General features: G+C 44.2%; 1 protein-coding gene across 1 annotated transcript; it reads left to right on the plus strand.

Annotated features, from left to right (window-relative positions):
- The first annotated feature begins 13,428 nt into the window (after positions 1–13,428).
- Positions 13,429–20,936, plus strand: LOC114094595 (b(0,+)-type amino acid transporter 1-like). Its single transcript, XM_027937736.2, has 6 exons — positions 13,429–14,187; positions 17,398–17,531; positions 17,708–17,837; positions 18,774–18,898; positions 20,018–20,105; positions 20,624–20,936. The coding sequence occupies exons 1-6, from the start codon at positions 13,429–13,431 to the stop codon at positions 20,852–20,854; spliced, it is 1,467 nt and encodes a 488-aa protein (XP_027793537.1). The 3' UTR covers positions 20,855–20,936.
- The last annotated feature ends 3,739 nt before the right edge of the window (positions 20,937–24,675 follow it).

The following is a 24,675-nucleotide window of genomic DNA, read 5'->3' on the forward strand; positions in this document are numbered from 1 at the left end:
TGCTGCTGTGCCAGACACTGTAATATAGAGTTTATAGGATTTGCTTCTAATTATAATTGTCATCTTTATTTATTCACATATATTTCATATCCACATATCATATGTTCACATATTATTTAATTATTTATATATAACAAAAACTGTAGAGTTATCCACTGATTTTTAAAAAGGCAGAATTTTATAGTTTTGTCTAAACGTAACTTCAAAGCTTTCCAGAGCAAAAAATAAATACAATATTCTTTTAACAACAACAACATAAAATGAAAAAAATCCCTCAAAAACTAGAGCAAAAAACCCTAAAGAGAAAAAAAATTGAATCTAAGAGTAAATGGCATCCATAGGCCTGATTTCACACAAAGGATAATCAGATCAGTATATCACCTAGTCAGTGCCACCAAGTCAGACTCTGGAGTTAATGATAAAAGACAGAAAAGCCTAGATGGTGTAACAGGAACTGTGTGGAAAGACAATGAAGTGCCTCCAGTCTCATCTCACTTCCCACTGGGCCCTGAAATGGGCCAGGGAATGAAGTGACAATTGGCTGAATGAAATCTCTGAGGGTCCTGGGTTGGTGTCTTGGTTCCAGTGGCCCTGTTTTGGGCAGCTCCTTTGTTTTTTTCCATCTGTGGTGCTCTGATCCTGGCGCCACCCTGGGTGGTTCATCATCCACCCTTAGTGTATCCTCTACAGTGTGAACCTCAGACTAGGGCACAGGCCAGGGAGATCCTGCTAGGCTCTGCTGTCCTGAAGTTCTGAAGTCAGCGCCCAGGTCTGGGACATGAGCTCCCTGCCAGGAGTCTGGTGGAGCCTGGCTGGGCAGCATAGGAGTAGGTGAGGCATACAGTGAGGAGCTGCAAGGGCAGCTGGGCTCAGATAGTGCAGGGCCCAGTGAGGCATTTGGGCTTGATTCTAAGGCAAGAGAGTTTCATGGCAGCTATGGAGAAGAAGTGGTGCTTTGGAAGAAGAATCTGGCTCTTGGTACTGAAAGAAAAGGAGGGATGAGGGCAGCTATGCAGGTGACCTGGATAGTAGCAGCAGATTTGAGGGGTCTAAGACTCAAGTGAGGGGGGAAGCTCAGTCTTCTTGGTTGTGGGTGAGGTTTCAGTGAGTCTAAGGCTACAAAACCTGTGACTAGGCATTGCAGATTGTGTTACCTGGGAAGAAGTCTCTGAGTATCTTAAAGGTTGACCTGTTGATTGTTTCTTCTCTTAGGATCAATACCTGTATAAGGGAGGGGATGGAACTGAGCAGGATAGGGCAGATGGAGAAGATGAGCTGCAGTTCCAGCCTCAGAGGAGACCCTGGCTGACATTGGGGAGCTATAAAACTGGGATGATCCTACAGAGTCATGTCAGCTCTACAATGGTTGGATTTTTGTGTTCCCACATTGCTTGGTCCTTGGATGTGAACCTCTCTGTGAAGACAGAGAAGACCTAGGTGAGGTGGTTCTCTGTAGCTAAGGAATCTTGAAGATATGGACAGCTAAGGACTTCCTACTGGCAGTGATTTAGTAGTTGGGGAATAAACCCCTCATTTCCAAGTGGGACCCTGGTGGCCCACCACAGTGTACACTATATCAAGGAAACATGGTGAGGCTCATGGAGAGTAGAAATGCCAGAAGGAAGACAGAACTCTGGAGAACATGCTGAATTTGTGGAATATGCACAGAAGGGTAATTGGAAGTATAGGCCTGAAGCTTTGGAGGGAGGTTAAGGACAGAAAAAACACATTTAGCAAAAAGAGGGGGAAGTCAAAGAAATCAATGTGATAGTTGGAGTCAGAGGAAGAGGACTCCTAAGTTGATCCATCTGGCAGCTGGTCCCCAGAAGGGCCTCCCAGAGGAGCATTTGGAGAAGATGAGTAAAGAGCTATGGGTTCAGGAATTCCCAGACTGGTCAGTGCTTGAGTGAGCAAGCCCTGGTCTCACTCTACCTGAAAGAGCTCTCAGGCACTGACGTACACCTTGGGTGGAAATATTGACTGTGTGGTGAGAAAGAGGATGGCCCAGGGGGTGGGAATGCTCTCTCCAGGATGCCTCTCTCCCTTCTCCCTACTCCACCTCTCATGCTCTCCTCCATCTCCTCTGCCCCTTCTCTTCTCTGAGGTGCTCTCCTACCCTCTTCTCTGTGCAGTTCTCTCTCCTGCCATACCTCTGAGCCCACTAGAGGGCAGCATCTGCCAGTCCAGGTCCCAGGGTCCATCCATCCTCTGGGACTTGACCTGTGTCCTGCCCTCTGGTAGGGGCACAAGGCCAAGATGACCCACAGACTCCTGGGCTGCTGTTCTCTCAAGACTCAGTCCTGTCCGTGTGGGTCCCTTGTGGTGGGAAATGCTGTGTTTGGGACAGAGGGCAAGAGCCACTTCTTCTTGGTCCTGCCTTTTGAGGCATAGACACTATGGCCAGACACTCTTGCCTGGACAGATGGAAACATGGGATCAGAGAAGTCCTGGGACCCAAACAAAAGACTGAGAATGAGCCATCATTTCCCTTGCTCTCTTGTGGGGCTGAGTCTTAAGGAATAGGGGACTGGGCCATTTGTGTCTCAGGGTGTTCTTGAAAGGATTTTTTTTTTTTAAATACCACTATTGCATTTGCAGGTAAATGGATGAAGTTGGAGAAGATAATGCTAAGTGAAGTTAGCCAAAAAATCCAAAAAACCCCACAAATGCTGAATGTTTTTTCTGATATAAGGAGGCTGACTCATAGTGAGGTAGGGAGGGGGACCATGGGAGGAATAGACAAACTCTAGATAGGGCAGAGGGAAGGGAGGGGGCAGGGGGCTGCAATGATGATGGAATGTGAAGGACATCATTATCCAAAGTACATGTACAAAGACATGAATTGCTGAGAACATACTTTATATACAAACAGAGATATGAAAAATTGTGCTCTATATGTGTAATAAGAAGTGTAATGCATTCCGCTGTCATGTAGTTAAAAAATAAAATCAATTAAAAATAAATAAATAAATAAACAAATACCACTATTGTCCAGGATATTGAAAGCCCAATGTCAATCCCTGGCCTGCTCCATGTCCCCTCACTCTGGACTCCTGAAAGGCCCCTTGTGATCAGAGGTAAGGGAAGCTGTGTCTGAGCAGCATGCTGGAGTCAGCCCTGAAGGCACAGTCAGGCCAGGAGAAACTGAACTTTTCCAAGTGAGAGGAACAAAAATGGAAGGACCTGGTTGGGGAGGGGGTGTGCTGGGAGGAAGACCTAGACCAGCAGGTTGGAGACCCCACTTGTAGGCCCCAGCAGCAGGCCCTCTGTACCATCTCCCAACCTCGTGGTTTCACAGGGGCGGGCCAGCTCCTTTAGGTTCACAGAACAGCCCCCTCCCCCAGGTCAAGGAGGGCTGAAGGGGCTTAGGAGAAAGTCACTGGCTCTGACAGTGTCCTGTAGACCTCTGGATACTGGGACTCTTTGAGCTTCAGGACCCCAGTGGTCTCATTTCACTGAGAGTCATCAAGGTCACGTTGATGAGAAAGGTCCGGAGGCTTTGTGGATGTTTGGTTTTTCTGAGTTCTCCTTTGTTGTCTTCAAGTTTGTTTCCTTTTGGTTATTTTCTCTTTCTTTAAATTTACCCAAACAGATGAAACAGATGACAATTCCAGTAGCTGGCCTAACCTTCACCAAATTCTTCTATCTTCTTCTCAGAGTAGCACAAAAGGTGGAACGCTTGTCTGTGGAGAGCCTGCTAGTGTTGGGAGATGAGGGGAATATCAGGGATTGTACAGTAATGTCTTCGAGTCTTTTGTAAACCCTACTTTTTGTATGTCCTCTGGTTCTCATTTCTAGGGACTCATCACAGACCTTCTCCCATAAAGAAGTAAGGATTTCAGCTGGGCACAGTGGCACATGCCTGTAATCCCAGTGACTCAGAAGGCCAGCTTCAGCAACTTAGTGAGGCCCTAACTCAAAATAAAAAATAAAAGAGGCTGGGGATGTGGGGATGCAGGGATGTGGCTCAGTGGTTAAGCACCCAGGGTACCAAAAGAAAAAAAAAAGAAAGAAAGAAAGGATTTCTTCAATCCATAACAGCTCACTAGGTTTGCTACCTTACAGCAGAAGTGTGCATTATGTAAGAAGAGGTCCATACAAACAAGAGGGGGAAGCTGACCTCTCTGACCCAATAGAGTGGAGTGAGGATAACAGAGATGGGAACAATGAGAGGTCAAATACTTGTGTTTGGACTTCTCCTGCCCTACGCTAGTGGAGATGTTAAATAGGTACTAGATTGAGAGGAAAACTAAAAGCAGAGGAGCTTTTTACCTCATTTCAGATGTAGGACTTTGGGAAAAGACTGATGCACAGGCAAATTAAAAAACGCAATGGACCCTGTGCATGTCTGTCTGGCATGGTTGTGCAGGAGCAGGGCCTGAGCTTGAGCTCCCTGGGTTCCCACATGCAGAAAGATCTAGATGTTCTCCAGGGTGTCCTTGGTAGCTGTGTGGAGAATCAGCGAGCTGCCATGGTAGAAGGCAGTGTGGTACCAGCACAGTGGGTAAGGGATGGCTAGTTTAAGCCTCAGGCCAGATGACTGTCGCTGAGCATCCTCAGGTCCTACACTAGTATTAATGAGGCAGGTGTCCCTCAGGGAGGGGAGAACCACTAGGACCCTGCCTGAGCTAGACCAGGCTGAAAACTCTGCCAGTCATAGACCATAGTGATGGGTGCCCACCTGATACACAGTGAACAGGTGGATAAAGCTCATTGTTGCTACATCCATAGGACCCAGAGGCATAGCGATGTCCTTCATGCCTACTCCAAAGGCCCTTCTCCCCCAGTGCTATGCAAATACCTAAGACCCTACTTGCATGCAGATACATTCTGGGGAGGAACAGGGAGGAGCTTTTTGTGGTGTTCACTGTTGCCGTGTGTAGAGTTACCACTCAGCATAGCTGGAGTCCAAGGCGAGTCTGTGGCCTGGACCCAACTCTCCCTACATTCAGTGTCATGACCAGTAAAGATGATGGAATTGGATCATGTCATTTCTAGAGCTAAACAAGAACTGTGTGTGGGGGTGAGGGGCTCGTGAGGGGGTACATGCATACCTCATTTGGGCTACATTAATATTTAGCTAGTATTAGATCAAGGGTTTACATTTGTGACCAGTATCTTCTATGTTCACAGCGCTGACTTTCTAGGCATGTGGTGGTGTTCATTATGCAGTGGTGGAAGCCAAGGTCAACAGATGGGGTTCTTTAGAAGCTAGCAAATGCTGGCTCTGGTCTCCAAAAGAGGTCTCCCCCTTCTGCCCTCCCAGAAGAGCGGCATGTGATTGACAAGTGGGCTGACTCCCAGAGGAGCATAAGCAGTCCTGGGGCCTTGGGTTACTGGGGGGAGAACCACAAGAAGAGACTGGACTTCCTGCTACCCGGGTGAGGGGGAACAGAGGCAAGTTTCCCTAGAAGCTAAAGAATGCAGCATTTCAATTGTATACAATGAATCTAAATGCATTCTACTGTCATATAAATAAAATTTTTTTAAAAGAATGCAGCATTTGCACACATCCTCCAAAAAGATCTTTCTTTTCATATGAAAGTAACTGAGATAAAATTTATATAACATTAAATTAACCATTTTAAGGTAAAGTTCAGTGTTTTTAAAAAATTCATAATGTTGTACGACCACTAATACTATAAAATTCAGAAGTTTTTTATCATACAAAAAAGAAACTCCATATCTATTAGTTACTCTCATCTTCCCTCTCCTCAGTCCTTGGCAACCACTCATCCATATTCCGTTTTTATTCATTTACCTATCCCAGACATTTTATATAAATGCAATATATAAATGCAATCATACAATATGTAGCCTTTTATGTCTGACTTCCTTCAATTAGCATAATGTTTTTGAATTTTATCCATTTAGTTATATAAATCAACACTTCATTCTTTTTATGGCTCAATAATATTCTGTTATTTGAATATATCACTTTTTTTTATTGAACCCAGGGATAGCTCTACAACTGAGCTATGTTCCCAGACCCTTTTCATTTTTTATTTTGAGGCAGGTTCTCACTAAGTTGCTGAACTGGGCTTGAATTTGTGATCCTACTGAGTTGCTGGGATTACAGGTGTGCACCACCATGCCTGCTGGCTATACCACATTTTATTTATCTACTCATTTATTGGTCAATAGCCAAATTATTGACTTATTTCCTTGTTGGGTTTTTAAGAATAACACTACTGACAAGTTTAGTGGTGCTTATCTGTAATCCCAGCAACTTGGGAAGCCGAGAAGGAAGATCACAAATTTGAGGCCAGCCTGGGTAATTTAGCAAGATAGCAAAATCCTGTCTTTAAAAAAAAAAATGTACTACTGTGAAAATTCATGTAAAAGTTTGTGTGAACTGTTTTCAATTCCCAAGAGTTGAATTACTGTGTGCTGTAATTTCCTCCAAAAGTCCATATGTTGAAGGCATGGTCTCCCAGTATTACTGGGAGGTGGTAGAATCTTGAAGAGATGGAGCCTAGAAGGAGGAAGTTGGGTCACTGGGGGTGTGCCCTTGAAGAGGATATTGGAACCTGGCCCCTCCTTCTTGCTTTTGCTTTGTGGCTGCCATGGGGTACTGGCTTGCTCCACTGTGCTCTCTCACCATGGTGTGCTACTTTGCCATAGGCCTAAAAGCTATGGATCTGCCCAGCCATGGAATGAAGCCTCCCCAAGTGTGAGCCAAAGCAATGTTTTCTGTTTTTAAGTTGATTTATCTCAGATACTTGTTACAATAACAGAAAGCAAAATAACATCCTGGGTCATGGAGTAACTTTCTTTTTAAATTTTTGAGGAACTGATAAACTATTTTTCCACAGTGACTTTGCCATTTTACATTCCTACCAGCAGTGCAGGAAGATTCAAATTTCTCCACATTCTTACTAACATTGTGATTTTGATTTGCTTTTCCTTAATGGCATATGATGTTGGGCATCTTTTCATGTGTTTGATGGTCATTTAAATATCTTGTTTGAAGAAATGTCTATTCTAATCTTATGCCCATTTTTAAAAATTAGGATTTTTTTATTCAGAGTTATTTATAGATCCAGAGTATTAGAACCTTCTCAGATACATGATTTGCAAATATTATCTATCATTTGTGTTGCCTTTTCACTTTCTTGCTAGTATCCTTTGATGCAGAAGTGTTTTAAATTTTGATAAACTCTAATTATCTTTTTTTCTTTTGTTGCTTGAATGTGGTGGCATATTTAAGGAATCATCACCTAATCCAAGGCTATGAAGATTTACAAGAATCTTTCCCTCTAAGAATTTTATAATTTTAACTCACATTGGGGTCTTTGATCCATTTTAAGTTAATTTGTACATGATGTGAGATAGAATTTTTTCATATTCATCATTTCAGTTTTAGTACATGTGCTGCTTAAAGTGAGCACTTGTTCCTTCTTTCTTGTATAGATAGCCAGCGCTTCAGCACCATATGTTGAAAAAAGCTTCTCCATTGAATGACCTTTGATGAAAGTCAGTTGACCATAAACATATGGGTTTATTTCTGTACACTCAATTAGATTCCATTTTCCATGGGTTTTAGTAACGATTAAAGAGAGATTTCCTTTGACACCTGACACAAAAAACTCCCAGTGTTTGCACATGGACTCTGTGTATATGTTGGGGCACATCTTTACCATGCAATAGGCAGTCTACAACCCTGCCTTAGCCTTCACTTTCTGTTTTCACAGAAACTTGAGGGAAGATCAAACAGAGGTGAATTTAGAAACTTCTCGGGTTTTTCCAAGTATGTACACATCCTGGTATGGATGTGGCCATATAGATTCTCAGAAATATGTCTGAGGTTTCCAAAACCCTTATTCCCCAAAAGATCTCATTCCCCAGCTTTTCCTTCCAAGAACTTTGGTTAGCATATTGTTTGTCCTGTTATTAACTGCTGCCTGCTGCTTCCACCCTGGCCAAGTTCCAAGTTAGGTGACATAAAGGCAAGCCTTTGAGCTGATCTTCCAGAGATCTACCAGACAGTTAAATAACTAATTAAAACAAATAAAAACAATTAAAAAAACAACAGTTACAATTCTTTGAGCTCCCATCCTGCTTCCTCCAGGACAGTTTCTGATACTAGGAACTGAGGCTGTTATTTTACTGATGAGCGTGAGAGTAGGAGATGCCAGAATAAGTTAAAATGACACAAAGTTCCCTGTTTTTAATCAGAATCCAGCTATTTTCCTAGTTTAGGTACTTCCCCGATTAGGCAAGCTTTTGCTCAGTTTTCAGAATTCTGAGAAAATCGTTGATTCTGACATTTTTTTTCCCCTCATTGCTAGTTTGATACAATGGTGCACACTTGTAACCCTGGTGACTTGGGAGACTGAGGCAGGAGGTTGCAAGTTTGAAGCCAGCCTAGGAAATTTAGTAAGACCTTGTCTCAAAATAAAATAAAAAGGGATGGACTTTAGTCGTATGTGTCCTTCAACACAGAGAATTTTTCAAGCTAGAGAGAGAGAGACAAGTTGGAAGGAAGAAGGACTTGAGGAAGGACAGGGACTTGATCTACCAGTTGCTGCTTTGAAAATGGAAGATGTGGGTCATGAACCAATAAATATGGGTGGGCTCTAGAATCTGGGAATGGCTTCCAGCGGGCAGCCAGCAAGAAAGTGGAAATCTCAATCCTACAACTGCAAGAAAATGACTTCTGCCCACAATGCCAATAAGGAAAGAAATGGGTTTTCCCCAAGAACTTTCAAAAAGGAAGACACATACGATACCATGATTTTTAGCCCAGAGTTTGTGACCTATAAACACTGGGGTTTGTGACCTACAGAGCTGTTTAAGATAATAAATTTGTGTTGTTTAAACTAAAAAAAAAAAAAAAAAGAAGAAAGAAAGAAGGAAAGAGAGGGGGAAAAAGAAAGAAAGAAAAAGAAAGTTTGAAAGAAATAAAAAGGGGCTAAGAATGTAACTCGGTGGTAGTGTTATGGGCCAGGCTACGTGGCCAATGACTGAACAGACCCCATTTTACCCTGAGACTCCATGTCTTGTACGAAATGCTTCTCCCATGAGAAAACTCCACCACTGCTATCCTGATCCTGCTTACAAATGCAAAGTGTTCTGTTCTTCTTATACAATGTAAAATTGTTCTCTTTTGGGTTCCCTTTTTTTTGACAATGTACCCTGGTCAGAGAATGATTGTCTAGACGTTAGTAACCATTTTTTAACTTGTACTCAAGTAGGGAGGTTTTGACCCACTTCCCCTTCTGCTTATTATTTTAGATCCCATGATGTTTGTTTATGGATTTAAAAAAAATTTTTTTAGCTGTAGATGGATACAATACCTTTATTTTATTTATTTATTTTTATGTGGTGCTGAGGATCGAACCCACTGCCTTACACATGCCAAGTGAGCACTCTACCACTGAGCCACAACCCCAGGCCCCTGTTTATGGTTTTGAATCATAGCAATAGCCACTTACGATTAATGTGGTTTTGGACTATAAAGGTGTACTCTAGTCCTTAGATGGTGTCAAAGGGTATAGACTTGCAGCCTGCCCCTTGGCCCACCAGCTGGGTGAATAAAGATGGTTCTGTCTCCTGTTTTTAAGATTGACTTGGTGATTGGGGCTGGGGTTGTGGCTCAGTGGCATATTGCTCACCTAGCATGTGCGAGGCCCTGAGTTTGATCCTCAGCACCACATAAAAACAAATAAATAAAGTTATTGTGTCCAACTACAACTAAAAAAATAATATTTAAAAAATCCTTTAAAAAAAGAGATTGACTTAGTGATTTATTGCAATCTCACCATAACGTTTTGGAGGCCTCAGCGAGATGATCACCAGAGTCAAGGCTGTGACTCTCAGGCACACAAGAGTCCCAGATCCTCTGATGCAGAGTGAGGTACCCTCCCTCTCTAATTGTGGGAGCTGTTTGCTTTGCAAGGGTCTTGACCTCCTGCGATGACCAATTTGAGCCCACCTGTGAGAGAACATCTGATATGGCTATGCCTATAATTCCAATTTGGTGTGGCTCATGTCTGTAAAGCCACCACAGAGGCTTTGAAGAAGGAAAATGTTATGGTAAGATTGCAATAAATCACCAAGTCAATCTTAAAAAGCAGGAGATGGAACCATCTTTATTTACCAGCTGGGGGTCCAATTTCACCATCTCTGGGTTCAATTCCCAGGATATCTCTCTCTCTCTCTCTCTCTCTCTCTCTCTCTCTCACACACACACACACACACACACACATACACACACTTTGTTGTTTTCAGGGAGTGGCAGACTTTTTGGAGTTTCCTATTGTAGCCAATCTTGTATAAAGGAGGGCCCCCAATAGGTAGGCACAGTGGCATGCCACTATAATCCCAGTGATTCAGAAATTCTTACTTCCCCAAGGATTCCTTGAGGTCAGAAGTTTGGGGGCACTCTGGGCTTCATAGGGAGGACCCATCTCCTTAAAGTAAAGATTTACATGCTTCAGGTTCTATTTTTAGGTGAGGTTTCAGGGGACTCAGTCAGCTTTGAGTACTAAGAAGATGTGACCCTGTTATGTGATTCCACTTTGATCATCTCTGGGAATATGGGTACGTGAAGTTCCATATTGAGATGACAAAGTATGTCACAAAGTTGGGGAGAGAAGACCTTCTTCTCTCCAAGCCTGGTATTTTGAACCTTCCTCTTTAATTATACTGCATGACAAAATGAGTGATTACAATAATTTTTAGGAGCTGGGGGTGTAGATCAGTGGTAGAGAATATGCTTAGCATGCATGAAGCCCTGGGTTCCATCCCCAAAACAACAATGAAAATCTTTACTATGTTCTCATAATGTTCTTTAGGCCACAGGTTCTTCTATACCTGTACAGTAAAGAATTTAACCTGGGGCTGGGGTTGTGGCTCAGCAGGTAGAGTGTTCACCTTGCACGTGCGAGAACCTGGGTTTGATCCTCAGCATCACATAAAAATAAATAAGTGAAATAAAGGTATTGTGTTCAACTACAACAAAAAATAAATAAATAAAAAAGAATTTAACCTGGCCCAAAGAGAGGTCTGGAACTTGCTTTCAGCTTCTGGAAGGTAATCTCTAAAGACTTTGAAATGTCATTCTTGACAGAAGTGTCTTTATTTGCCTGGGGATCTTGGGTCACCAAATAGCAATGATGTGATTTGGGGTGAGGATCTGGGTCATAAAGTCCCTTCTTGGGGACTGGAGACTGAGATTAGCCATGTGAGCAATCAACCATGCCTAATGATAGAAGCTCAACTTCAATAAAGACTCTGGACACCCAGGCTCCTATAAGCTGGAAAATCACGTATGTGTTGTCACACATTGCTTCTGAGCGGATCACACTGACTCTGTGGGAGAGGACAAGTGGAAGATCTGTTTGGAACCCTCCTGGAATCTGCTCTATGTACTTACTCCCTTGGGTAATTTTAACCCACATTCCCTAGGTGTAATAGGCCATAACCATGTGTATGAAAGCTTTCAGTGGGTTCTGTAGGTCCTTTAGTACGTTATGGAACCCAAGTATGGTCTTGGGTCACCTAAACTTGCAACTGGTGTCAGAGGTGTGGATAATCTTGTGGACTGTTCTCAAATTCTGCAATTGTCTAACTTCCACAACATCTGCCAACAACAGCCCTGGAAGAAGGAGAGTTTGAAAAGTTGATGTCTTAGTTATATAATAGTAGGTTAAATCTCACCAGTGGATACTGCTAGGAAGGCTCTTTCTTACGCCTTCAGGACTCTCCCTCTCTCTCTCTTTTAATCTTCTTTCTTTCCAGTTTTTCTACCTGCTTTTCTCGCATCTACTTATTTTTCCTCTTCTTCTTCCAGCTGAGCAGGAATACTGGGGGGCTCCCTCTCCAGGGATTTTCCAGAGAAAATGGCTTCACATTTCCTGGAGGACCTATGTCCATAATCTTCACTGGAACAGAGGTGGGAGGTGAGGATGGGCATCCCAGGAACTGTGGCAGTGACGCCCCTTGCATCTGTGAAGAGCTTTAATAATTGTATATGTGCATGAGATCCAAGTAGTCCATGTGGCTGGCCTGAGCTAGACCAACCTGTCAGAAGACTGCAAGTATCTCTGTGCTTCTTTGGATGTCATATCTCTACTCTCACAGTGATGGTGAGTTCCAGTGGCCCTTCTATCACAATATTAGTAAATAGTCTATTTATTATTATTATTATTTTGGTACTGGGGATTGAACCAAGGGGTGCTTTACCACTGAGCTACATCCCTATCCCTTTTTAGATTTTATTTTGAAACAGGACCTTGCTAAATTGCTGAGGCTGGCCTCAAACATGTGATCCTTCTGCCTCAGGCTCCTAAGTCACTGGGATTATAGGCATGTGCCACCACACCTGGTTTATTATCTAATATTTTAAAAATAAAAAGTTGATCCATATAATAGTTACATACTCTAACCTGAAAACAACATTATTTTTAGATTAATAAATTTTAGTGTTAAATATATAATTTAATATTATATATATATAAATATATAAGTTCTCTAGTCTTCTAATCAACCCTCCCCCCACTAGATGCACTAATAAAACTCTTAGTAATGGCTAACTGAAGTACAGCTCACTAGGCATTTTATACAATTTTAGTTACTTCAAATGGGACATGTTATAATCCTTAGAGCAATTTCATGTGATAGGAATTATTATTAATATAATTTGACAGGTGAGTAAGGTGGAGTTCAGAGATCTTGTCCAAGGTCACACAACTGTGCGGTCCTAGACCCAGAATTTGAATTCAACCATCTCATCCCAGGACCTGCACCTTAAACATTTCCTCCCTTCTTGCTAGGGACAAGCTCTGTCCTGGACTATCTTGATCCTCTCCTTTGGCCATCTTGGTTCTTTTTTAAGGAAAGGTTCATGCTGTTTTCATTATAGGGTGTCTGTATTGGAAACTATGTTTCCTGATAAATTGGTTGAGAAAACTGTCCTAAGAATGTCTTAGGCTCCTGATTGATGTGCAGCTGTTCAGCTGCTCTTGGGTACAGAGCAGTTCTCTGAGAGTGGTTCACCACGTATTGCTGTGGAACTGGAAACAGATTTCTTTTATGTCTTTTCCTTTTTGAAGTACGAGGGATGGAACCCAGGCTCTTCCCCATGCTAGCTAGGCAAGTGCTCTACTACTGAGCTACACCCTCAGCCAGCAACAGAGGTTTCCATTAAAACCTCTCTTTCCTTGACTTCTTCTGCTCTGCTGGACTGTTTGGCAAGCAGCTCCTGCAGACTGCCTGTCTGGGGGGGTCCCAGTCAGACAGGTGCTGCCTGGATCAGCTCCTTCTAAACCACACCCTGGCTCTTTGAACGCTGGCTCAGATGCTCTCCAGTGCTATAATCATTAACTCCTTCAGGAAGCCTATAAATAAGTACCAGAGCTGTGGCCTCTCACCAACGTGAGTGCCTCTCATCACTACGGTGGTAGTGTCTGTTGAAGTTCTGAGATGGAGAGACGTAAGGAAAGAAATGGCAGTGTTCAGGTGGCAGGGCAAGAATTGGGCAGTGGAGCATGGGGCCTTCTGCTGAGGAGGGAGATGGGTCTGTGGAGCGCTGTGTCCCTGGTTGCTGGCTGTATGATTGGCTCTGGCATCTTCATGTCTCCACAGGGGGTCTTGGTCTACACGGGCAGCCCTGGGGCCAGTCTTGTGATCTGGGCACTCTGTGGTCTCCTGGCAATGCTGGGTGCCCTGTGCTATGCTGAACTAAGTGCCCTGGTTCCTGAATCTGGGGGAGAGTATGTCTACATCTTGCGGACATTTGGCTCCTTGCCAGCCTTCCTGGACGTCTACATATTTGTGCTCGTGGGCAGACCAGCCTCCATGGCTGCCATCTCTCTCAGTTTTGCTGAGTATGCACTGGCTCCCTTTTACCCTGGCTGCGCCTCAGTTCCCCAGGCTGTAGTCAAGAGTGTGGCTGCCTCTTGCATTCTGCTGCTGATGCTGGTCAACTTCTGGAGCTCCCGGCTGGCCACCATGCTGACGAATGTATGCACAGCTGCCAAAGTGTTCTCATTGCTGGTCATTGTGGTGGGTGGGGTTGTGGTGCTAGTCCAGGGCCATGCCCGTACAGAATTCCTTCTGTCTGCCTTCCACAACACAACACAGCAGGCAGGGCGCATTGGCATGGCTTTCTACCAGGGGCTGTGGTCCTTTGAAGGCTGGAATAGCATCAACTATATGTTGGAGGAACTTAAGAATCCACAGGTGAGTCCATGTTGCCACTCTGAGGGTAAATCTCTGAATTGACAGCTCCAACTACTTAAGTTCTGATTATTTAAATTTGGGGTGTCCAAATTCACAAATAACCCAGCCAGAAATAAGGGTTTCCATCCTGCACTTGTGAGACTTGAATGCTCAATTCACTGTCTAAATAACGACCTCTCAAGAAAGCAGAGAACTTTATGATACCCAGGGTCTCATCTTCCTACGTGTGAGGTAGGCATTATCACCCATTTTTCACATGGGAAAACTGAGATTTAGAGGGGACATTATTTTGACTTCAAATTGCTAGGAAGAGGTCATGCTTGATGGTCAATATTTCCTAAATTGTTCTTTCCAGCACATTGTAGCAGATAATTCATAGTATCTGAAACCTGGGAAACACTACTGGCTATAGCATATTTTGGGACAAGAGAACAAGCCAGTCCTGCCTGCTCACACCACTCATGAACCTGGAACTGATTAGTCCTTCAGGGCACCTCAGGACTCGGAGCATTTGGATGTTTGGGTACTGTGGATGTTAAGTTTTTGTTCTACATTTATTTTCTGAGGATGCTATTTGTTTGGTTTCTTTTTCCCTTGAAGGGGTTTTAAATTCTCACAGAATGAGAACTTCAAAGCTTTCGCCCTGGGTCCACTGGGCTGGCTCAGAGGCCACTGCAACTTTCTGAGTCTTGGCAAGGCTCTCTTGAGGGAAGTTTGGGAGAAGAAGTTCTTGGAGACCCAAGTCCAAGGGGAGAGAGAGTGTGTGTGTGTGTTGGGGAAACAGAGAAAAACCTTGGACTTAAGTTTTATTTTTGCATATAATTTCTTGTACTTCAGTTCTTTGCCTGTAAAATGAAGCCATTTTAGCTGTTTTGCCTCCTCAGATGGCTCTCAGGTATCAGTGTTGCCATGATCCATGGAGAAAGCTTGGGCTCTGAGTGCCTTAAACAGCTGTACAGTTGTAGCTCTTAGGGGAACGGATAGCATGTGGTCAGGCTGGCTCTGAGATGGGCAGAGGGCTTCAGAACAGAGGCATTCATGGATTGACTCCTTCATATCATAACGATAGTAGCCTTTCTCTGAATCCAGGTCTTGGGCTCAGAGCTGAGCTGGGGAAATGGTACAGGGCCTAAGGATGGGTAAGACAAGCTCCCACGCTTACAGTAGGGATTAGAATCAGAAATTTGAGATCTTAGACTCTGTGGGTCATACAGTTTCTGTCACAACTACTGAATCCTGTTGTGGTAGTATGGAAACAGCCACAGGAAAACAAAGGAATTTGGCTGTATTCAAACAAAACTTTATTAACAAAACCATATGGCAGGCTGGATTTGGTCCATAGTCATAGTCTGCTGATCCCTGCTATATCAGAGCATTTCTTTCTTCTTCTTCTTTTTTTTTTTTTTTTTTTACTGGGGGCACTCGACCACTGAGCCACATCCCGAGCCCTATTTTGTATTTTATTTAGAGACAGGGTGTCACTGGGTTGCTTAGTGCCTTGATGTTGTTGAAGCTGGCTTTAAACTCACAATTCTGTCTCAGTCTCCAGAGCTGTTGGGATTACAGGCGTGTGCCTCTGTGCCTGGCTCAGAACATTTTTGATGAATGTTTTTAAAAACAAAAATCTAAGCAGGTCTTCTGAACGCTAGCATTTGAGATTCTGCTCTAACTCTAACTTGGCCCTCTAAAGCACATATTAGGAGAATCTTTGTTAGTTTCATACTTTTTCTCCCCAATAAGATAGCATTAGGTTCAGATTCCCAGGGATTTGTATGAAGAATTAAGGTACCTGAGCATGAAATCTGGAGATCTGACTGCTCTTTTGATATCTTGGCCAGAATCCTATCCAGACCACACCTCAGGGCTCTGACATTATCACAGTTCATTCCTTGTTGGAAGACTGCCCAGGGAGAGGTCAAGTGTAAAAGCATACCAGGCTCCTTGCCTCTTACTATGTGTGAGGGTAAGTCATACATGCTGGGTGCTCACCTTGTTGAGGGCCTCCCACAAGGGGAGGGACAATCCTGGATCACCTTTGCTACAGGTGGCCTTGTCTAGACCTAGGCACAATCAGGTTGCAGCACTGGGGTGATAAGAATTGACTAGAATGCCCATGCTGTAGTTGGGGCAATTTCTTTTTATGCCCAGATTCCCAGGTTTTAGAGCTGTAAGGGACCTGAGAAAGGACCTGCACCATATGAAGATCCATTGCCTCAAAGGTGCAATGTGTTTTGTGCCTACATAGTTCCATAAAAGCAATATGAAAATGAATCTGGAGGCCAGAAAGGGGAGGGCATGTTGTGTCCTAAGGAAAAACAAGGAGGAGTGAGGAGAGTTTCATTACTGAGGCCAGCCTTGGGGACCTGAAATTGGTCCTGAGATGATAGCTCCATCCTCAATGTCCTCAGGCTCACTCTTCCATCCCTACCTTCAAGGTTTTCTGCTGGCTGACCTCAACCTTGGCAGAGAGGTCTAGAAATTGCCTTTTTTGTAAAAAAAAAAAAAAAAAAAAAAAAAAAAAAAGCTGAAGAGGAGAAGATATGCTAATCAGTGGCAGATGCTTAATTAGGGGAGGATTCTATCTAGTGCAAAACAGACTCATGAGATCTTTTTTTTTTTTTAAACCCAGGATCAAACCCAGGGGTGCTTAACTGCTGAGCCACATCCCCAGCCCTTTTTGAGACAGGGTCTCACTAAGTTGCTTAGGGCTTCGCTAAGTTTCTGAGGCCGGTGTTGAACTTGTGATCCTTCTGCCTCAGTCTCCTGAGTCTGTAGGATTATGGGCGTGTATCACCATGCCTGACTAGGATCTTTAACTTTCCTGTCTTCTTCTCTATAGTTGGCTACCATGGTTGCCCTGCCTAGATTCTCTCTCCTTTCCACCTGCTTGAATCTCTTCTATGCAAGTAGAGCCCAGCATAAGGTCCTCCTTATTTTGGACGCTTTGGTGATGCTTTTGTCTCTCCCCGACCCCAGCAACCCCTCTGTACCACCATGCCTGACTAGGATCTTTGCCCAGTGCCTCATGAGGCCCCCAGCCTATCTTCCTGAATGTGTGCCTGTCCCATGGGGATTGTGGGCTCATGGAGGAGGTGCATCTGACTCTCATCCCTCAGGACCTGGCACAATGCCCTACAGTCGGACAAGCTCAGCACTGGTGTCCAGAAAGACCTCACTGGCTAACATATGCCCTCCCGTTCCTGACTGCAGCAGAACCTGGTGTGTGCATTGATGATCGCCATCCCTCTGGTCACTAGTCTGTATGTCCTGGTCAACATCAGTTACCTGCTAGTGCTGTCATCCAGTGAGATCCTCTCCTCTGATGCTGTGGCTGTGAGCTGGGGGTAAGTGAGTCACTTGCTGTGTCCCTTGGACACCCCACAGAGGTTCCAGGATGGAGGAAGTTTGGCACTTGGTGTGTATTTGAACTTGCCTTTGAACATACTGTTTGCTTCATTTCTGCATGGGGCTTTGTGACCTTCTTCCAGGTTGCTGACAGAGTTCCCCTCTGTTGTCCTAGGAACCAAGTTCTGGGGTCCTGGGCCTGGATGGTGCCTTTGGCTGTTGCACTCTCAACATTTGGTTCTGTCAATGGGATATTCTTCAGTGGCAGCCGTGTGTGCTATGTGGCTGCAAGAGAAGGCCACATGGTGAGAGATGGCTCTGGGACCAGGCAAGGTGATGGGTGCTGCAGGAGGGCTGCTGGAAGGTTTGCCAACTCTCTCCTGCCTGGAGCTTAACATTTGGCCCAAACCAGGACTCCCCAGTAAACTTGGCCCTCTTTTCTTTTGAGAGCAGGACTCAGAATTGCATACCAGTCAGCTTTGATCCAATCCCTTTACTTCCAGGTGCAGGGCTATCACGGTCCTGGTAGTGCAGGGTGAAGGGTGTCAGTGATAAGGATGTTTGTGTATGACAAAGGTACAGAGGCCACAGGATGAGGCACAGAGGGCATATAATGACCTTTCCCCCAGAGTTTTTTTTGTCTCTGTGTTAGCTTCCATTCTAATAATAGTATTGAATAGCAGATGACCTTAAATCCCAGGGGCTGGCTATGACATTTGGTTGTTGCTCATGTGTCACTCTTCTTGCACTGGACCAAGTCTGCTTTTATCTCAGGGATGCAGGCCAAAGCAGTAGTGGCTTCTGGAGCATTTTTTTTTTTTTTTTTTTTGCCTAGAGCAAGTGTCAGGGATTCAAGAGACTGAGACAAACTGTGCAAATATACTTAGACCTGGTCACATTTTATTGGCCAAAAGCCAGTGATATGGCCTGGCTCACATCAATGGATGGGGAACTGTATTCCTCCTGCAGAGATGGAGAAAGAAAGACTGTATATTTGATAGGCAGTATTCCAGTCTTTCAAAATAATCTAAGATTCCTCCCATGATCCATCCATACCTGCTCTACATTTTCCTCCTTGTACCTGGTCACTCCAAGTAAATCACAGAGACCAAACCTGGGAAGCCATAATGATCAGTGGCTGTTAGGTTAGGCACACCAGTGTCCAGAGCATGCTTGTCTGGGAAAGGGACACCCGCTGTGGCTCTCCTGGGGCCTGCCTGACACCTGACTCTGCTTCCCAGCCTGGATTTCTGTCCATGGTTCATGTGCGTCGCCTCACACCAGCTCCAGCCCTGATGTTCACCATGGCCGTGGCTTTGGTCTTGGTCATCCCAGGAAACTTCAGCATCATTGTGAACTTAATGAGGCAAGTGAAACTGTTCTCCCAGGTTGGGTATCTGTATTCCCCTATGTGTGTATACTAACATGTGTGCACAGATATAGAAACGTGTATGTGCTTTCCTGGAGCCCCTATCTGCATCTACTTACACACATGCACATGTATGTAACAACTGCATGCAGACTTCTTGAGTTCCATGTGTACACACTCACACACATGCATGGGTGTAAACAAGCACACGTACACAAGGCTCAGGGACCCTTCTGTGCTCATATATTTCAGCCCCTTTTATCCAGTTTCCAAAATTAAATATGGCTCTCTCTTCTCTTGTTCATTCTCCCAAAATTCAATAAGTTGAATGTTTCATCCAGAGACAGACAAAGGCTCGTGCTTTGTCATTTTTTCTTTTTTACTTGTTCCTTTACTCTGATATTAAGATAATATTAAGGCATATTTGGGCATCATTAACATTACTTGTAGCCCTTGGACTTGGCATGATTTTCCTCCTATAATCTGGTCTGCATTCTGGACCAACATAACTTCTATCGAACTCAGGGCAGACCTACACTGACCTTACTATTTTCCCCGGGACAGAAGCCATAAGCTGTTGTGATATCAACCTGTAATTTCATGAACTCATTTGAAGCATAGTCAGTAGGCAGACACGTAACCAGCAGGCAACGATAATGTCTGGGTACACAGAGAGTTTTCAGTAATTTTTCAGGCATTACATGTTCTCATTCTTTGCTTTTTAATTAATCTGGGACAGAACACACAGAACTTGATGTGACTCTCTTAAGAACACTAAGTAACAGACAAGCTTTTTTTCCTTTTATCTTTTCCCCATGAGAAAGAATAAAGCCGTTATATGGTGAGAATAAAATCAAACACATAGTGAGTATTGGGGGCACTGTTCATGTGGAAATTGGGGAATGTGACAGAGAATGTCACTAACTCTAGGGGAAAGGTTGGTTGGGAGGGGGACTCTCCTATGAATGTGCTGGACCCTGCAGAGAGCATGGGGTTTTTTGAGATTCCCACCAGGCTGTACTTTCTAAAAATACAAACACTCCTTCTCTTTGAACATTTCTTCCTGATCCAGTCAGAGCCCATCAGGGAAATCCTGATCTAGACTTTTCCTTGCAGCATCCTATCCTGGATCACCTATGGAACCACTTTCAGTTGTCTCCTATACATGCGGATTAAGATGAAGAACCTTCCCCGAACTTACAAGGTAGTCGTTGGAAATAGACATAGGGCTTTTCTGACCCTTGGCTCCCACATAAGGTAGACCTTTGGGCCACAATTTCATTAAGGCCCAGAGGAAGAATATAAGAGGTTGCCACTATCATTATTTGGTAGAGAATTTTGGAGGGGGAACAGAGGGAGGACCAACTAGATACCAAGGCATTGATTCTGCTAGGGACCCATTTCTCCTCTGGAGGACCCTGAGGGAGAACACTGGGACACGAATACAGAGGATATATGTACACATTTGGTTTCATATAGCACAGAAAGGTTCATTCTGCACCTCAAGCCTTTGCTACCTAAAATGTTCCTTGCAGCCTCACAGTTACCCTGCTAGCCCAGTTGTGGTGTTGTGGCAGAGACTGGGGAAGAAGAGCTAGTGGCCTGTGGGAGCAACAGGAAGGCAGGCAGGAGGGACAGAGACAGAGAACACACATCACCTTCCAGGCCCCCCTTCATCACTCAGTTCTCAGGGGCCAAATGCCCACTTTCTGCCCATTGCAGGTCCCCACTTTCATCCCTGTCATCATGCTCCTGGCTTCTCTCGGCCTGGTCCTGGTACCCATCATCGACAATCCCCAGATGGAGTTCCTATATGTCTTCCTGTTCCTGCTCAGTGGCTTCCTGGTGTATTTCCTGTTTATCTACTTCCAGTGCCAGCCCAGGTGTTTGCAGATGGCCACCTTACATTTGCAGCTGCTTCTGGAAGTTGCTCCAACTACTAAAAATCATTGACTGAGGAATTGGACAGGTTCTGCATGCCCTGTTTGCTGCAGACCTCATACAGGTGGCCATTTTAGGTTCTCTGTAAGTTGACCATGCAGAATTCTGGTAAGCTCTTAAGTGCTATAACACAGTTGCTGTTGAGTTTTGGGTTATTCATCAGGCAGCGCCCTCCTTCTCTAAGATCTGCTCCTTCAACACAGCCACATAGGCCATCAGTCATTTGATCATTATTTTTTTCTTTGGGATTTTGACATGAGAATTCTGTGGTTCTGTTCATCCTCTGGTGGTGACTTGAGCTGAAGAATTGTATATCCTAGGACCTTCTTCCATTGTATGGTCAGAGAAGTAGAGAAAGCCACTGTGACAAGAAGAATGAGGAGATACACATTGAGATATGTTGAGAAATGGGCCCCTGAAGACTTGGGTTGGGAGTGGAGGTGGAAATTCAAAAGTGTAGCAGCCTTGTCCCTTCCGGTTTTCCAGTTCTGATTCCTGTTTTGTGGTCCGACTGCCATCCAATGGTTCTCTCTGAGATTTTTTCTTTCTTTTCCTTTCCTTTCTCCCTTTCTCTCTCTCTCCTTTCCAGTGCTGTGGTGGGGATCAACTTAGGGCTTTGCACATGCTAGATAAGCACCCTTCCATTGAGCTTTATCCCCAAGCCTTGCCTGACTTATTATTTTCTAAGACAACCTGATACCTTAAGATAGTATCTTCCTGGGAAGGAAGTGTTGAGAGCCACAGCCAAGGGGCCCCAGCAAACTTTCAGCTGATTGGCTCACAGCGGCCCCAGCAAACTTCCAGCTGATTGGCTCCTCTCCGGTGATGCTCATTGGGGTGTTTCCCCGCCCTTTCAGACCACTGGAGCTGCTCATTGGGGGACTCTTTTGGCTCCGCCCATGCAACCCAGCCAGGAGGAGTGGGGGGTTGAGAGGCTCCTGGGAAGCCTGGTGGTGGCAGTTGGGCTCTGAGGGAATTCCTGAAGAAGTCCTGTGGTGCAGCTGTGTGTTCTAAAAATAAAGTTCGTTTTTGCTTGATAAGTGGCTCGTGAATTGTGCCCAGTCAGACTGTGGCAAGGAAGGGTTATCAACTTTGGGTTAAATTTTTAGAAGAAAAAAATGAGGGACTAGATTAGCCCCCAGAAGACTAATGTGGCTACAGGACTAAATAGAGGCAAGGGATCAGAGATATCTGTCGATATGGGGGAGAAGTTGGGGAAGAAGGAATGATATGGTGACTAGAATCAGGCTGAGAGTGCAGCCCTTAGTTCATCTGGGGGAGTGGATTCAAAGGATGGGGGCAGAGAATTCCATTCAGCTTCTCCATTCCTGAAAACTGGACCTGAACAGCCTGCAAATGGCAAGAAAAAGCCACAACAAATTCAGGCCACACCCTGTGAGTCTGCTTCATCACATCAACTAATTCTCCATTTCTTTGACACCGGCTGGAAGTCTAACAATTCAATTCAATTCAGTGTTGACACTATGTCTAGCATGTGCAAAGTCCTATTAGCACAGACTACAGGTTTAGGTTTCAGTCCCACAAGACTGCCCTCACTTCAGACACTAGTAATAAGTATTGGGTCCCCAGGCTACCCACACTTCTGACATGATAGGGTCCCATAACCCCCGGGGCCAGCTGGATTAATTTGCTAGTATTGTTACTGAGGAAAAATCTAAGTAAACCCTCTAGCAACACTTGCTCTTACTTGACTTAAAAATTACTAATTTTGGAGGTAACAGGTGGGAAATACATTATTAGTCCCCCACTAGTTTTCCCGTAGATAACACCTCTGATGTGTGGGTTCTGATGATAACAGTTGCCTAGGTTACTCTTCAGGGACCTGAGAACCACTTTAACTGAGAACTTCGCTTGGGCCTACAGATGTCCCATAGGTGGTTGGAAGAGGCAAGACTTTGCTTCTTTGTCTTAATATTGTGTACGTCTCCTTTGATTCCTTAACTTTCATGTCAGATTCTTCTCAGCTCTGATTGTAGACCTATTAAACATTGAGATGCATTTTGTTCAAAACTATAATAAAGGGTTAATTTTAACCTAGATTTGCCTAGTTCTCTCTTTCCATTCCCTTTAAGGTTAAAGATACTTACCAGCCTCTATGACCAGAAACACCAGATCATGGAAGATCTCCTCCTATGCTCAGAATAGGAATTAGACACAAATATTCTACCCCTTTATTAGCTTCTCTCTCTCATTCATTATTCCTATCCTTTGTAACCTCTCAACGCCCTAAAATTGAGAAACTGATTTATGAGCAAAACTCCTTCTTCTCCATCCCTTGGTCACTCATTAAAGCCTTTCTTTCTCCCCAGTACTCATCTCTCATACATTTGATTTTTCCATGGAATGAGGCTCCAAATCTGGGTTTGGTAGCAGAATGACTCACAGGACTTGAGAAACCACTTTATTTATATTGCCAGTTTATTATAAAACATTTGATTTAGGGACAGCAAAATGGAAGTTATGCATAAGGTATGGGTGATGGGGTGGAGCTTCCATGTTCTTTTCTGTTGTACCTTCCTCACAGCACCTGGATGTGTTCACCAATCTGGAAACTCTCCAAATCCTGTCATGTAGGGATTTCTATGGAGGTTTCATTAGGTAGGTGTGGCTGATTAAATCTTCTCTATTGGAGCTTGAACTCAATCTCCAGCCACTCTTCCCACCCCAGAAATTGTGATAGAGCTGAAAAGTTCCAACCCTATAATCATACCTTGGACTCACTGACAATGTCTGTCATCTTATTAGCATACAAAAGACACTCTTATCACTACAGAGATTCCAAGGGTTTTAACCATGTGCCAGCAACTGAGGACAAAACCCAAATATTTATTTTCTGTTCTATCTGTTCTAATGGCACTATGATTAGTGCCATTCCCAAGGACATTACTGCCAGTGAAATTCTAAGAAAATTCTCATGTCCCTTCTTCTCTCAGCAAGACAATCTGCTGTAGAGAAAAGAAAATCGCAAGGGAGGCTGTACTACCTAGCTCCTGTCATACGAGGCCAAGAATTAGGCTGTAAGTCCACCAAGAAAGCTTGGCAGGGAATTGGTCCTTTCCTCCTTTGGGCTGCTACCAAACTTTCTGTTTTTTATGAGTCTTGCTGAGCCTGATTTGTTTGGTAGTGAGTCATATTCCCCACTCATTTTTGTGTTTGGTGAGGTGGGGGTTCATTCTTAGATGTGTCTGTATATCTCTCGGTTTCCATCATGGTCTTGGACTCCCTGCTAATCAATAAAGTTTGGTGGGTCAAAATAATGAAACATCTGTTGAATGAATCACATTTATGTTTTTAAGCTGGATGCCCATACCCATCTTCCCCCATAGCCCCAGCTCCAAGATCCTGTCCTGAGAATTTTCTCTAAGGAGGGACATCTTTCAAGTCTTAAGCAGGGTCCCTCCAGCTGTCAGTGTATGCTTGCCCACAAGTGGAAAACAGAACCAGGCACAGACTGGGCCCTGGGTCCTACCCTTAGTTGGACAGAATTTCACTTTGTGACTCAATCTTTTCATCTTTTCCCAAACAAACTGCTTTTTGGCTCTCAGTCTTGCCGTGATGGTGGAGAAAAGAACACTGCACAGGTTCTGGGCGGGCAGCTTCATCTCCCCTGACCTTTCCCAGCACACCCATTCTGCCTTAGGTGCCTCTGTAGCCCCCAAGAGAGTAGTGGGGAGTGGTCCCAAATGGGAAACTGAGATTTCTCAGCAAATTAGTAGGTAGCACTTTCTTGTTCCTCCAAGGTCATGGTCATCATAGTTCTTTCTTTTCCATAAGGTCACAGATGACCTTAGGAAGTATCACTGTCCTTGTTT

This window comes from Marmota flaviventris, chromosome 14 (assembly GCF_047511675.1).
Source record: "Marmota flaviventris isolate mMarFla1 chromosome 14, mMarFla1.hap1, whole genome shotgun sequence".
NCBI lineage: Eukaryota > Metazoa > Chordata > Mammalia > Rodentia > Sciuridae > Marmota > Marmota flaviventris.